The 15,032-nt window shown below is 36.0% G+C and overlaps 1 protein-coding gene across 1 annotated transcript in view; it reads right to left on the reverse strand.

The window, feature by feature from the left end:
* The window catches only part of LOC144960085 (cell adhesion molecule Dscam1-like), a 115,624-nt gene that overhangs the window by 23,307 nt on the left and 77,285 nt on the right, over positions 1-15,032 (reverse strand). The window contains 17 exon segments of the mRNA XM_078893033.1: positions 289-536; positions 1,353-1,484; positions 2,281-2,429; positions 2,893-3,040; positions 3,932-4,114; positions 4,528-4,647; positions 4,962-5,085; positions 5,729-5,883; positions 6,802-6,960; positions 7,787-7,897; positions 8,119-8,314; positions 9,718-9,818; positions 10,449-10,724; positions 11,374-11,486; positions 12,180-12,357; positions 12,690-12,842; positions 13,788-13,946. Coding sequence (XP_078749159.1) covers positions 289-536; positions 1,353-1,484; positions 2,281-2,429; positions 2,893-3,040; positions 3,932-4,114; positions 4,528-4,647; positions 4,962-5,085; positions 5,729-5,883; positions 6,802-6,960; positions 7,787-7,897; positions 8,119-8,314; positions 9,718-9,818; positions 10,449-10,724; positions 11,374-11,486; positions 12,180-12,357; positions 12,690-12,842; positions 13,788-13,946 — 2,705 coding nt within the window.

Raw genomic sequence — 15,032 nt, forward strand, 5'->3', positions numbered from 1 at the left:
TGACACTCGCTTTCAGATCAGAAGGTCCTGAGTTTGAGCCTCGCTCGGCACATATTTGAGTCCTGGGAAAAGGCTCTTTACTCACATTCCCTCACTGTACTCTGGTGTAAAATGAGTACCTGGTTGTTAACAGTACTGTCTTTGTCGGTAAAAAATTGTAAAATCACCTAACAGGCGTCATGTCTTGTTCTACATGCTACATGTTGCTGTTAGTCAGGGACCCTTTGTAAAGCGCCTTGAGCACATTAAGTGGATATCCCGCTATATAAAAGCTCAATTTTTTTTTTTAGTTGTTTTTTTTAATATGTAAATAAGAATGATTTGAAAAGAATCACGAAACATATGTTTACGTATTTGTCTACTCTCACCTTCTTCCTCAGTGGTAGCCTCTACCTCAGGACTGGGCTCACTGTATCCAACAGAGTTATTGGCCTTAACTCTGATATCGTAAGTAAATGCAGGCAGGAGGTGGGTCAGAGTGACTTGTTGTTGGTTCCATGGTACGGTCACGTTTGGAAGGATGCCTTGCCAAATTTCTGAAGAAAATCATATTACTAATTATAGACGGAACAAAATTGACGTCACTCAGCTCATTGTTTTTGTTTATAGCCAGCCATTTTTATGAGTAGTTCTCACTAAATCGTTTTAATCAAACTATAAATATCTAAGGTTACATATAGCATGTTATATCCAGCCAACGGATGTTGTGAGTTTTTTAACTTTAAAAATCCTTTGATGCTTTTAATTGTAAAGTAGAAAAGAGGCATTTGCAACATTTTAAGGTCAGGATCTCAATTGTGACCCAGAGGCTCAAAACGGTATTATATTGAGATAAATTTTGGACCCAGGAAACTAAATTTAGAACTAAAGTAATGAGGAACACAAACTTTTGAATTTAGTTTTTATTTTAGATAATGTAGAAAAGGCCTTCCCATAGTAAATTATCTTTATCATTTTTTGTAAATTTCCAATTCCCTAGTAGAGGGGATTTTCCTGATAGACTCAAGTCTTGGTTGCTGTAAGTACAGCACTATTGGGAAATATGAGCGAGGAGATTTGCTCAAGGGCACCAAGATAAGTCGGTGAGACTTTAATCTGGTGCTTCCAAGTTACAAGACGAAGACCATACACTGCTACAATTCTTCTTGTCTACATCTAAATGGACTAATCTGCTTTATTAGGCAAAAACCAACTTGTTTAGGTAATCAAGCTGACATCTTGATATAATCTACTTTAAATATTTATATTGTGAATTTAAAAAAACTTTCATAAATTATCGACCAAAATTATATCCAATAACCAAAGAGAAAGACTGAGAAATATTTAAAAATTTCAAAAATCTGTTTCCATACTCGAAGAATTCTTGTATTGCACGACGTAAGAGGAGATGGGACTGTTGCCATCATAAGGTTTAGACCAGCTGATTACCACACTTCTACTTGACGTATTGAGAACTTTCACACCGCTTGGAGGTTCTGGGGGCTCTGGAAATCAAGAATATAAAAGAGTAGAATTGACCATTCTCATGAGTTATTGCCAAAATATTATTATATTAAAAAAAGTGGGAAACTGGACCAATAAGGGAAGATTAACGTTTGTTTACATGGGTGGATGTATGCTTGTGGTGTGCAAGTATAAACAAATTGTCCGCAACTTTCTTTGTACAGGGCTCTGAAACTTCGGGGTAAGGCGATTTAAAAGTAAACCTTTTCATTATGATGATGATGATGATGATTATTATTATTATTACTATTTTTAACAAGGCAATAGAGAGAATGCTGCTCTTATCACCCTGCTCCGCAAATCCAAACCATTTCTGGTGAATACTGACAAAACATTTTTTTTTATCATTTAAGATTGACAACTTTTACTCCACACATCATTAGGTTAAGACTCAGGTTTGACAAGTAGTCCTTTAGAGCCATTAGTCTAATGGGGCTGGAGTTTATCCCAGTTTCTACAGCGTGAAACGGCGATAGGAATTGCTAACTGCCCATTGGATAGGAGCCTTAAAGCCAATGAAGCTGGAGTTTATCATGGTTTTTGTAGTGATAAATGCTTCCCACCAGATCTAACAGACTGCTGGGGGAATAGTGTGTGTGTGTGTGGGGGGGAGGGGGGAGGGTAGGGAAGGGAAAGAGTAGGGGGCATTTTAATCTACTAGTATATGAATATATGAGGACAAAGTTTTCTAGCCAAAATTATTTTAAACAGTGTTCAGCAGATGACCACTGATATCAAAGTTAAGAGAGAAAAAGAGTAAAAGCTGACAGTAATTACCAAGCACTAGCAAGTAGTTGACTAAAACTCCATTTCCAAATTCATTCTTTGCATTACACGTATAGAATCCAGAATCTGCTCGAATTGCTGGATTGAGAGTCAATTGTGACAGTTTGCCCCTGGGTGTGGACTGGGATACCACCTCTGCCCTGAAATTGAAAGTTAAAAGAACTGATATTTTACGCATCTCACAGTTTCTATATTTCATGGTAGAACTGTAAAAGACATTAATATAAAAACAAGAAAAAAAACCTATAATTGAAAACTGAAAATAATAAAATAAATAAAAAATATTTATTAAAAATAATAATTAATATATGAATATAATAATATATGATGATGGATGATGATGATGATGCTAATAATAATAGATATATGATGATGCATATGTGATCATAATAATAATCATAATAATAACATAAACAATAGAAAATAAATAAACAAAATAAATAAAAAAAAAATTAAAAACAACATATATTAAAACCAAATACATCATTAAATAAACATTATCTTGATAAATATGCCAGTTTAATCAGCTAACAACAGATATTGAACTTCTTTTCCAAAATGATGCTGGATTTTCATGAATTTCCAGCCAGGTCATTTATTTACCTTTCATTAACAAGAGAACTGAATGGAGAGCCTTGAAAACTCCAAGCCATTGAGAGAGGTTTGTCCCCGACTGCCTGGCACTCCATCGTGATACTTTCTCCCTTCAGGACTGTGTAATTTTTTCGGGGTTCGTTGAATCTTGCAGGGACTGGTAACAAAAACAAAACAAAACAAAAATGGTTTTATTCAATCATTTTTCCATGAATTATAAACATACATTGTTGCACTTCCGACTTTCATCATAAAAAAAAAAAAAATATCGATGAAGCGTATTTTAATAGTTTCATTTGTATAATCACCTGGAACAAGTACAAAAGACGTCTAACTTCTACATCATGGCACAAGACCGAAGGCCTAGAGCTCAGGTGGTCGCTGGTTTGGATAAGTAAGTAAGTAATAGTTTTGCTATATTCTACATATTTAACAACTCTATTCCCTGAGCTAACAGTCATATAGAATCAAAATTCCTTATAATTGAGAAAAGTAATATATGAAGAGTCCATTTGAACAAGCATTCATACTTTAGTGTGCTTGTGTGTATGTGTGTGTGTGTGTTTTTCAGGGGGGGGGGGGGTTGTTATATAAAAATGACGAATCACAATCACAACCAGTCCACCATGTTACTGATCTTATCCACCCCCCCTCCCATCCCCCATACATTCAAAATAAAACTAAAAATTTGAACTTGAACAATTATATAGATGAATATCCACTAAATGTGCTCAAAGCGCTTTACAAGGGGTCTATAGCATATAACAAGAAAAAACACTTAGCACGTGACATGACAGATGTTAGGCAATATTACAATTTTTTTTCAGACAGAGACAGTGCTGTTAACAGCCATGTGCATTATACACCTGAGCACTGTGAGAGAATGTGAGAAAGGAGCCTTTTCCAAAAACTCAACTAAGTGCTGCTCAGAGCGGCCCTAGAACCTTGGACACTCTGGTCTGAAGGTGAGTGTCATACCACAAGACTACAAAACCGCACAAAACTCAACAGATTTCCAAATCAAAGACTCCATCTTTAAATGACTTACTATGCACTTGCAAATGGACCACTTTACTGATATCAAATCCAACACTGTTACTGGCATGACACAGATAGTACCCATGATCTTCCTCTTTGGCTTGTCCAATCACTAGGGTTCCATTAGGAAGGACAGAGCTGTGATCGTTGGCAGCACTCAGCTTCAGATCTTGATAATTTCCTGGCATGTCACCTTTTGTACAGAAACAAAAAAATGTTGGGTAAACATGAAATGTGTAAAATGGTAATTCAAGCAATAGAGTTATCTAGAAAGTAGTAATATAAGAAAAAGCATTTATATAACACAATGTACACTAAACGTGCTCAAAACTCTTTATAAGGGGTCCCTAGCCAACAGCAACACTTTACATGTTGGATGAAACATGATCCTTGTTAGGCGATATCAAAATTGGTTACACCTGTTTAATTGGGAAGAAACAAATCATAGTTTCTTTAACAGTTAAAAACAGTAATTTCAAATATTTGATTATATATTTACTTTAAATTCATATCTCAATATCTGATTCAACCTACAATTAAACTGAATTGAGAAAGCAAGTCACAAATATGGGTACAGACAATTTATCAGCAATGAGAATCTCCTACCTTGAGCCTTTTTCCAGACAACCTGAGGCTTTGGAGTGCCTGTGGCCTGACAGTCCAAACTGACAGATTTGTGAAGAATGACGAATGAGTCCTCTGGTTCCACTACCCATCTTGGTGGGACTAGAAATGGAGAGGGAAATAGGAATTACTTTAGAAATACCTTTGAAATGCATCCTTAGAAATTTAGAATCCTGCCAAAGGCAGTTAGCAAACAAAAAGGCTTAAGTAATACAACGTTGATAAAAGCTGTGAATTGTAAAGAGTGATAAATAAAAATGAATATAACAAAAAAGAACAAAATACCAAAAAGTCTGAATATTTTGGTATAACAAATCCAAATTTCCAGAACAAAAAATTATATGAACCCAAAAAGCAGAATTTTTACCGCTCATCTGTCATTTGAAAATGTTTTTTTGATGGACACATTAACTTACCATCAATATGTAATCGTGCTGTGTAGTTGACAGAGGCCGCTGCATTGCTGACATAACATGTATAATTCCCATCATGCCTTGGCGTGGCACGACTTATGGACAAGATGGAGAAGTCTCCGTTTTGCTGTAAGAAATATAACAATAATGTAAGATCTCTTGTTTTTAATGTAATTTTTCTATTGCACATAAACTGGTAAAGTTTTGTTCATTTGGTTTTTTTTTAAATTATCAAACTAGAAATATAATGGTTTAATTTTCAAACCAAAGTAAACATCATAGAAAATAATAGAAAATGCAAGCTGAAATCAATCGTCTAGTAAATCATTTGTAGTTATGGATATGGAGTTGTTTGTTTTTTTTGTTTGTTTGTTGCTTTAGGTCTCTTCCAACACAATTGAGGTTATATGAGAGACCGCTGAAACAAAAAAACAAACAATCTAACAAAAATAGTACAAATGTAAATCAAAATCATAACCTAAAGATATCATAAGCTAAATTATAAATAACCAAGAACAAACAGGCAGAAGATTTACAGAAAAAAAAAAATATCCCCTGTCAAAAATACAATCACAAACCAAAGAAGCAGGATAGGCTAGTAAAGAGAAGAAGAAACGACATCACTATCGGATCGTACACCCATGCGAACATCATAGGTATATGATTCAAGGGTGATGCTCCCATCCAACCACCCGCGATATGGAGTTTAATCCTTAATCAGTTTATATGGTTCATAAAGCCACATTTATTGAAAAGATCCAAACTCTCACCCTGATCATAATGCCCAAGTCCATAGGAATCGCCTTGCCATCTTTCTCCCACTGGATGGTTACAGGGAGATCACCACTGATAATAGCACAGATTACACGAATTCTGTCCCCTAGCTTACGCTGTCGGAAGTGGAATGGGTCTATTAGAGGGGGCTCTGTGGAGAATAGGTTTATATTGAAATATAAATTAATTCATAATTAGTTGTTTTTTGTTTTTTGTTTGTTTTTAAGGGTTTTACAGCGCTTGCAACACAGGTCATATCGGCGCCAGTAAAAAGGAATAAAATGAGATGGTAAATAGTTCCAGAATTACATTAAAGCAACCTAGAAAAGGGAAGACAAAGGGGAATTAGTTCAAATAAGGAATTGATGTATGCTCCAAGAGCACACTATCAGTGTACTTAGTTTGAGATCATCTAAATGTCTCATCCTGATAAAAGCACAGGTCCCCACAAAGAGGAACACATGCAAATGTTTACACTACATAATATATATGTTACACAAAAAAAAAAATATAATAATAAAACAAATATTATTATGAACGAGAGAGGTGGTATGTGCCTCCCTGCCCCCTATGGGAGATCAAGAACCCCGTCCAGATTCATAATTAATCAAAGGAAGACATCAATGAGGGACAGAGTGTCATCCTACGAAAAAAATAACGTAAACAAGCCACTTTGACATCACTGTCAGTTTTCAATGGATGCAAGTTTAAGAGAAGTTATGAAAGAAATTATAACAAGCTTCAAAGTTGATTCTGAATCAGATACAATATAATCTATTAAGCGTAAAACATTAGTTCAGTCCTCCTGAGTATGCTGTATGAAACATGTCGCTGTTCCTTACGGAGCAGCTTAGCTATTACTATGCAATGTAATAATTTATACAGCGCGCACACTCCACAAAAGCGTGTCGCAGTAATCACTCTGAGAGTCAATCCCCAGTCGAGACAGGCTGATTATTGGGGATGGTTTTGTTGTTTTTTTGGCTGACACTGTTTCATACACACTTTTTCAGATCTTTATCTTTCACTGTCCACCATTATCTATCTGTACAATGCTACAAAAACTTACCAACAACACTGATGTGCATACTTCGCTCCATCCCCTGGCCCTCCCTATTTTTGGCCACACAAGTGTACTGGCCAGAATCCTCTCTCTGGACACGTCTGATGATAAGCGTGCCATTACTGAGGACTGACTGACGGTGGTTGATGGGCAGTTGAGCATGGGCTGGTAAAATTAAATACAATAAATATTAAGGTTAATATCAGTTTATATAGCTCAGTTGGTAAGGCACTCTCTTCACAAGCAAAGGGAAAAGGTTCCTGGGTCTGTTAGATCTGGTGGAAAGTACTTTGCAATAGACTAGCGTCCTAACCAAATGGTAGCAAGCAATTGCTATTGTCCGTTTCATGCTACAGAAACCAGGATAAACTCCAGCTCCAGGACTACTTTTTATAGTTGTGTTTCTTTGGGGGGGGGGGGGGGGGGGGTTACAACACACAATATTAGCTTCTGATTCACATTTGTCACAGTATGTTAGAGAATTTCCAATTTCTTTATCTAAAAATAGCTATTATATATATGTTTTTACTCAAATATTATCTGACTCCCATTTTTTCTCTTTGGTAATATGTTCTGCTTGCATTCACCATTAACGAGAGTACGAGTCAACACCCAAGCTGGCACCCTGGTGCTAAACTCGTAAGAAAGGATCATAACACATATTTGACTACATTCTATGGAAAGATGGACGATGGGCCATGAATAATTTCCTAATGCACCTAAACGCGAGCCTGATCCACTTGTATAAATGTAAGTCAAGCATTCTACCCATTCAAGGATTACCAGTTAAAAATAAATTAAGGAATGTCTTCACTAGTAATAAAGTTTAGTTCAGAGAGTGCTTCTTTTTAAAGAACCTTAAGATTGGAACAAATATTAAAAAAGACGTCTAACTTCCACGCCATGGCACAAGACCGAAGGGCTAGAGCTCAGGTGGTCACTGGTTCGGATAAGTAAGTAAAGAACCTTAAGATTGGAAGATTCTCATTACCTCTAGTCCATTTTATGGAATGTGGTGGGTAGCCTGAGACGTAACATCGAATTGCCAGGTCTTTGCTTGCTGTAGCTGTCAGATTTGGCATTGGTTTGATGAATGGGGTACCTGTCAGGAATTGATGTAAAATAAATATACATGAATGTGTACAACAGCCTTCAAACATTTTAAAACCTTACATCAAATGAAGATGTCCTATAACACCAAATCGAGCACGAGACCGGCATAAAACTTGAAGAGAAGTAGTTTAGTCACTATTTTAATCTTTTTTTGTTATTTTTAAGTAGAAGATTATTTTCCCTTTCATAGATTGCTGTCCAAAAACTTACCATAGACGTTGAGTTTGTTAGTGTGCTGGGCCTGCCCCACCTTGCTATCAGCATAACACGTGTACTCTCCTCCTATCTGTACCTGAATGGCTGATATGTTGACGTAGGAAATGATATCCCCGTTTCCAGTGGTGAATGAGTTCCAGGCCAAAAATGGATCCGATGGAAGATCAGCACCATCTAGTGACCAAGTTACCTGAGGAAATAATATATACATAATATAAATTTAGTCTATGTGTTTGGGGGTCCGCATAGATCAGTTGGTAGAGCACTCATTTCACATGCAAAAGGACTGTGACCAATCCCAGGTGCAGTCAAGATTTTTTTTTCTTCTGATCACCCACAATGATTGGGTAGCTGGGAGTGTTAGATATGGTGGAAAGTACTTTGTGATAGACTAGTGTCCTATCCAAAGGATAGCAAGCAATTGCTATTGTCCTACTACAAAAAAAAGAGTAAACTCCGGCCTCATGGACCTAATGGCCCTGAAGGACTACTTTTACTTTTTTATTAAGACATGTGTGAAAGATACATTAAATTGTTTTTGTTTTTAAGGGTTTTACACGCTTGCAACTCATTAAGGTTATATCAGCGGCAGTAAAAAGGAAGAAAAAGGGATAGTAAAAAGTTGCAGAATTACAAATAAAGCACCCAAGCAAAAGTAAGACAAATAGGGATCAGATGTAGATTCCAAGAGCACACTATCAAAGTACTTAGTTTGAGACCACCTATAAGTCTCATCTGGACACAAGCACAAAATCCAACAAAGTGGAATACACTCAAATGCTTACATTATAAATTCAAAATAATAAATATAATAATACATAACAGAGAGATGATTTACAAGGAAAAAAATATCATAAAGATTGTCATGTTAAAGGGCCAATGTCCTCGATAAACAACACAATGTGACAAGATTAACAGTTCCTTTCCACTGCCACAGATGCAGTAAAAACAAAAAAAATTAAAATAAACAATATCTGTAATAACTGAAACAAAAATCAGTGGATTTTCTTTGGAAAAATAATAGGGCAAAGAATTCAAATAACAAGACATACTATAAATTTTTTATCATGTAAAAGGAGATTATTGAGAACAATTCTAAGCCTTATCTGTTTGAGTGGGGCATACCCTTATCAATCATGACTTCAACATCTCCCCCTGGCTAAAATTCATCAAAGCATTGATTAAAGTTATTGTTATGAAAGAGAATAGGTTTAAATAATACGATACAAGATCATATGCTTTGGAGGATCTTGATAGCTCAGTTGGTATTAGCTTTATCCGCAAAAGGACAGATCAGGACCGGGTGAAGTTGACATATCTTTCCGATCCGATCCCATGTCCACCCAGCAGTGATTAGTTAGCTGTGTCTGTTAGATCTGTCAGAAAGTATTTTGCAATAGACTATAGTCCTATCCAAAGGGTAGCAAACATGTGCTATTTTCCATTTCATGCTATAGAAACTGGGATAAACTCAAGCTACATGGGCTAATGGCTCTGAAGGACTACTTTTTCATATGCTTTGTTTCGGTGTATTTGTCATGATCAGTGTTTCAATCTTAGAGATACACACTGGAAAGTTATCATCACACTTACAATAGGCAAAGGATTTCCAGAGAATCGACAATGCATCGTGACTTTTTGACCTGTCTGTACAAATTGTTCCTGAAACCCATCCAACAACATTGGGGCAGCAGCTGATGGGGGGAAAAAGCAGTATAGAGAGTATTTTATTAGTTTCGAAAAACAAAGAAACTTGGAACAAATAAAATGAAACAAGTGCTTAATTTGTTAGAAGATAAATAAATGCAGAAATAAATAAATAAAATAATAACATACATTTCTATAGGACCAGGTAACATTGCAGAGATGTTTCATATTGGTTCTTTACAAAAGCCATCAGGAGGCTAAAAAAAAATTCTGACAGAAACAATGCAGAAACTGATACATACAAAAAAAAAATGGAAAAAAATGGAAAAAAAAAAATTATAGAGCAATGCATTCATTTGCTACACCTGTCCCAATAGCTAAGTTGGTAGAGCACTCGCTTCACACGCAAAGGGACCAAGATCAATCCCGGGTGCAGTCGAGATTTTTTTCTGACCCCCCTGTCCAACCAGCAGTGATTGGGTAGCTGGGTCTCTTAGATCTGGTGAAAAGTACTTTACAATAGACTAGCATCCTACCCAAATGGTAGCAAGCAATTGCCATTGTCTGTTTCATGCTATAGAAACCGGGATAAACTCCGGTTCCATTGGCCTAATGGCTCGGAAGGACTACATCAATCAATTACCCCATTCCCTGTTAAAAAAAAAAACTCCACTCACCTCCAAGAGAAAGCTGAGCAACTCCTTGAGCTGAATCTAAATCATTCCCAACAAAACACTGATACATGCCTTGGTCTCTCTGACTGATATCATTGACAATGAGACTGGCCCCAGACTCCGTCACCGTGACTCTTTTGTCATCTATCACCAACGGTTGCCCATTACGATACCAGCGGTAAGAGACCACTGGGTGACCGTATGCTGAGCAGTTGAATTGAGCTGTTTTCCCTGCATCTACTGTCTGCTTTGGAGGATCAATAACAACTGAAAGGGGAGCTGTATGATTGGGAGAGAGATTTGAAGATAATGTGAATGAAAGTACCTAAAAATGGTTAGGATCATCAAGTAAGGATAATCATCATATTCTGAACCAGTAAATAGCAATGAAAAAAAATATAATTTCAATAAATAAACAATAAAAAAAAAAGAAAAAAAAAACCTTAACAAGGAAGACGAGGCAACACACCTGTTAGGCGATATTATAATTTTTCAGACAGAGGCAACACTATTAACAGAGAGGTACTCATTTTGCACCTGGGTATGGTGAGAGAATATGAGTAAAGAGCATTTTCCAAGGACTCAACTATGCACCACTCAGAACAGGATACAAACCTGAACCAAAGGTGAGTGTCATATCACTAAAACACAACGCCACAAGTGTTATGTGAATAAACTAATGAATATATGAAAATAGAAAATTGACGTTAAATAAATGAAACAAAATTAAAGGATGGCCTGAATAAATTGTAATAATTAAAACGTAACTTTTCAATCAAAACAGCAACTTTCAAAAAGATAAGCATTCGCCAATGTGAATAAAAGTAAATATTGATTAATATTATAAAATTAAGTATATTTGTGAAAAAAATAATTGATCATTGACACATCAGAGACGATAAGTAAGCATGCACCCAAGAATACTTACACAGAACAGTCAGCTGTGTGACTGTTGAGTCTTGACCGTGACTGTTTTTACCAGTACACACATACTCCCCTGAGTCACTCACTGAGGCGTTGATTATTAAAAGGTTACCTCCCCTTTATTAGAAGAAAAAGGGGGAACAAAAAAAATAAGAAAAAACATCCTACAAAGTAAGAGATAATACTAAATATTTTATTTTAAAAATGCCTCTTGAATATCTGTTTTGATATAATCTAGACCTTGTTATACCCACACACACACTCATATTATTGCATTCTGTTATGATAGTAGGACATCTATAGGGTGCAATGACATAGATGCAATTGTTATTATAAGCGGTTTATGCCTCCAACTAATTTTGTCCACCACCTTTTGTTTTTGGCCAAGCGTTCAAATTCAGAGAGTTTTTTTTAATTTTTTACTTCCATTGAAAGGGAATTCTCTGGATAGACTGAACCTCCCTTGACGAGGGCCATAAGAGGACACCTCACTTGATGCTTGTTTTAAGAATGTTTTTTTAGACCACATTTATAAAAAAGTATTGTTGACATTCATATATGTAGAATGAATGAAGTTGGCACCCCTCAGCCCTTTGATTATAATAATAAATAACATTAAAGGTTTCACATATTTTTGTGCCTCCGTTACTAGTTTTGACTGGTAGAATAGGAGCATTTCACTTAACCACTCAGAATCACTATTACACGTACAGCTGAAATGCAGTTTCTGAAAAATTGCTAGCCATATTCTTATCATCCAATCAAAATTTAAAAAATTAAAACAAAAAAAGAATGAAAAGAGAATCCAACCTTTGAAATAGTCTTCGACCATCCATCACAAGGTACTGTCCATCTTTCTCCCAGGTGAAAATGGGGGTTGGGTATGCATTGGTTGCTACACATGGTAACTCAACATGATGATTTCGGTTGGTGGTAAGAGAGGGCGCACTATTGTCTATGATAGGACGCATTCCACCAGCTGGGGGCGCTGTGTTCAGATGAAAGACAAATAACATCATGAAATTGAATGTAAGCTTCAAATTAATATACGAAAACAGTGGACGTTTCGGGTTTCCCCTTTATCAACAAAACAAGATGAATGAGACACTAGAGATGAATGAGATAATGTGGTAGTGTCGTTGTTAAGATGAATATAAACAAAAAATTGATAGGCAGGAAATAGTATGCTCCTTTGTAAGGAAGCACAAATTAAAATAGAACAATAGATATTTATAATAGGTGTGCAATTTATTAAGTCAAAATGACTTTTGAAAAACAATGATAAAAACATGGTCTGTTTGATAAAATAGCCTTACTCACCATGCATTCTAAGGTACCCACTTTCACTAGTTCTATTTTCTCCCGTCAACACATTCCTAGTGATACACATGTACACAGCATTCGGTCCTGTGTCACCCTCCTGTACATTACGGATGTGTAAGGCTCCATCCTGAAGGATGCTAACACGGCCATCTGGAAATTAAAAAACAAAACAAAAAAAATACAAAAACAACTGAGCATTAATATAGTACAATATCTATTAAACGGGCTCAAAGAGCTTTACAAGGGGTCCTTAGCCAACAGCAAAACTAAACATGTAGGATATGACATGACACCTGTTAGGCAATATTACATTTATTTTTGGACAGAGACAATGCTGTTTACAACCAGGTACTCATTTTACACCTGAGTACGGTGAGAGAATGTGAGTAGAGAACCTTTTCCAAGGACTTAACAATGCAATGGCCAAAGCAGGACTTGAACCCTGGACCATTCAATCCAAAGCGAGTGTCATACCACGAGACCACATAGCCGCACATGCACCGTATCATAATAATTATGGCCTTCACCATCTATGGGAAATATGAATGGGCAATACGCTTCAACAGTCGTAATGTCACTTCCCTCGTAATGACACATAGTAACTTAGTAACTGGCTCTAAACTATCGGAACAATGGCGGACGCCCTTATGAAATATTTCTCCGACGAGCATAAAAGTGTATCCAGAAGAGAAAAACATTATAAATATGATCTTGTTTTGACTTTTATACATTCTGATCACATGACATAAGAATAAGTTCTAGCCAGCATGAAGAATAAAAAGTACTGATTTTCTTTGTTTGGAACGCTGTTGCTGGGCGACGTGACATCATAGTAATAAATAAAAATGAATATAAAACACATTCAGATCACATGACATAAGAATAAGTTCTAGCCAGCATGAAGAATAAAAAGTACTGATTTTCTTTGTTTGGAACCACGATGGCCGCTGTTGCTGGGCGACGTGACATCATAGTAATAAATAAAAATGAATATAAAACATTTTTAAAAAGAACAATATACCAAAAACAGCTGTTTGTAGGTGACTGACACGCATGACATTTCTCACCAAAGATTTATTTATTAAATAGCAATACCTGAGTGTAATTCCTTATGGCCTTGGTACCAAGCGATGACTTTGACATAGTTTGTAACATACAAAGGGTTGATTACACAACGTATCACAGCCGTAGATCCGCGCATGACCCATTTTCCAACTGGAGACACCTCATAGTTTGTGTATTGCTCGACCAGAACTGTAAAAATGGAAGAAAAAAAAATAGAATAAAAATTAGAATAAATTTTATTCAATATTCAAATGCGAGTTTGTCACCTGAAAGTTGCTGTTTTGAAATTGTTGAACTGAGGAGAACCGAACATTATAAAAAAAAAGTTTCCCCCCTCCCAATCCCCCTACTTGAACAAGAATACTGGGGATGTAGGCCTCCCTAATTTTCTCATCTCCGCATCCGATTATGTCATGATATCTTGAAAGAGGACAATATTTTGACAAAAACGATCAAAGCTGGAGAAAAGTTATGTCAAGTCAATCAATTTTAAGACAAAATGAGACTTTTTACTTTGGGCATTGTACTGTACAGATTCTCATCAACAAATATTCATCTTAGACAAAAATGAAAATAGTCAAGACTACGCTTTACGAGAAATCAAAATTAATAACATAGACGTCTAACTGGCTTCGAGTCACATTAGTAAAGCAAAAGCGTGTCCTGTAATTGTGAATCTGTTAAAATCCTTAATTTCTTCGGAGATCTGATGTTACTCCACGTGGTTAGATTATCATCAAAGTTACCAGCACAAAAGCGCTCATTGAAAATGCCACAATTTATTGAGTAAAGAAATGAATATCAAATTATGGTTTTGAAACTCACGAGTCTGTTAACCAAATAAATTTGCACTAAATATAAAAAGTTTTAAACCAAATAAATACCTCTATGCACTAACAGCCTTCAGTCGTCTGCTGCCTTAGCAGACGACACAGTGATGCAGTCACGTGATTTTTATCGAATGAGACATGTTTCCATAGAATAAAAAAAGATATGAAAATGTTAAAATGAAACGGTGCCAAAGTATATAACAAAGAAAAACACAAGATTTTAAAAAATCACCTCACAAAAATCATCCTGCCAGGTAAAGCCAGACCGATATTTTGAGATAATTTTTGAATTGTATTTTTTCTTTCTGCTTTGTAAGGCACTGTTTCTACACACTCGTATATTTTCAGACATTTTATCTTACACCAGTGCCTGCTCTCTGTTACATTTGAATCTCGTTCAAAGTGTAAAAACTAACTTTTTAGACTCGTCGATTTATGAGGCTGT

The sequence above is a fragment of the Berghia stephanieae genome, chromosome 14 (assembly GCF_034508935.2).
Source record: "Berghia stephanieae isolate SIO BIC M18660-M18661 chromosome 14, UCSD_Bste_1.3, whole genome shotgun sequence".
NCBI lineage: Eukaryota > Metazoa > Mollusca > Gastropoda > Nudibranchia > Aeolidiidae > Berghia > Berghia stephanieae.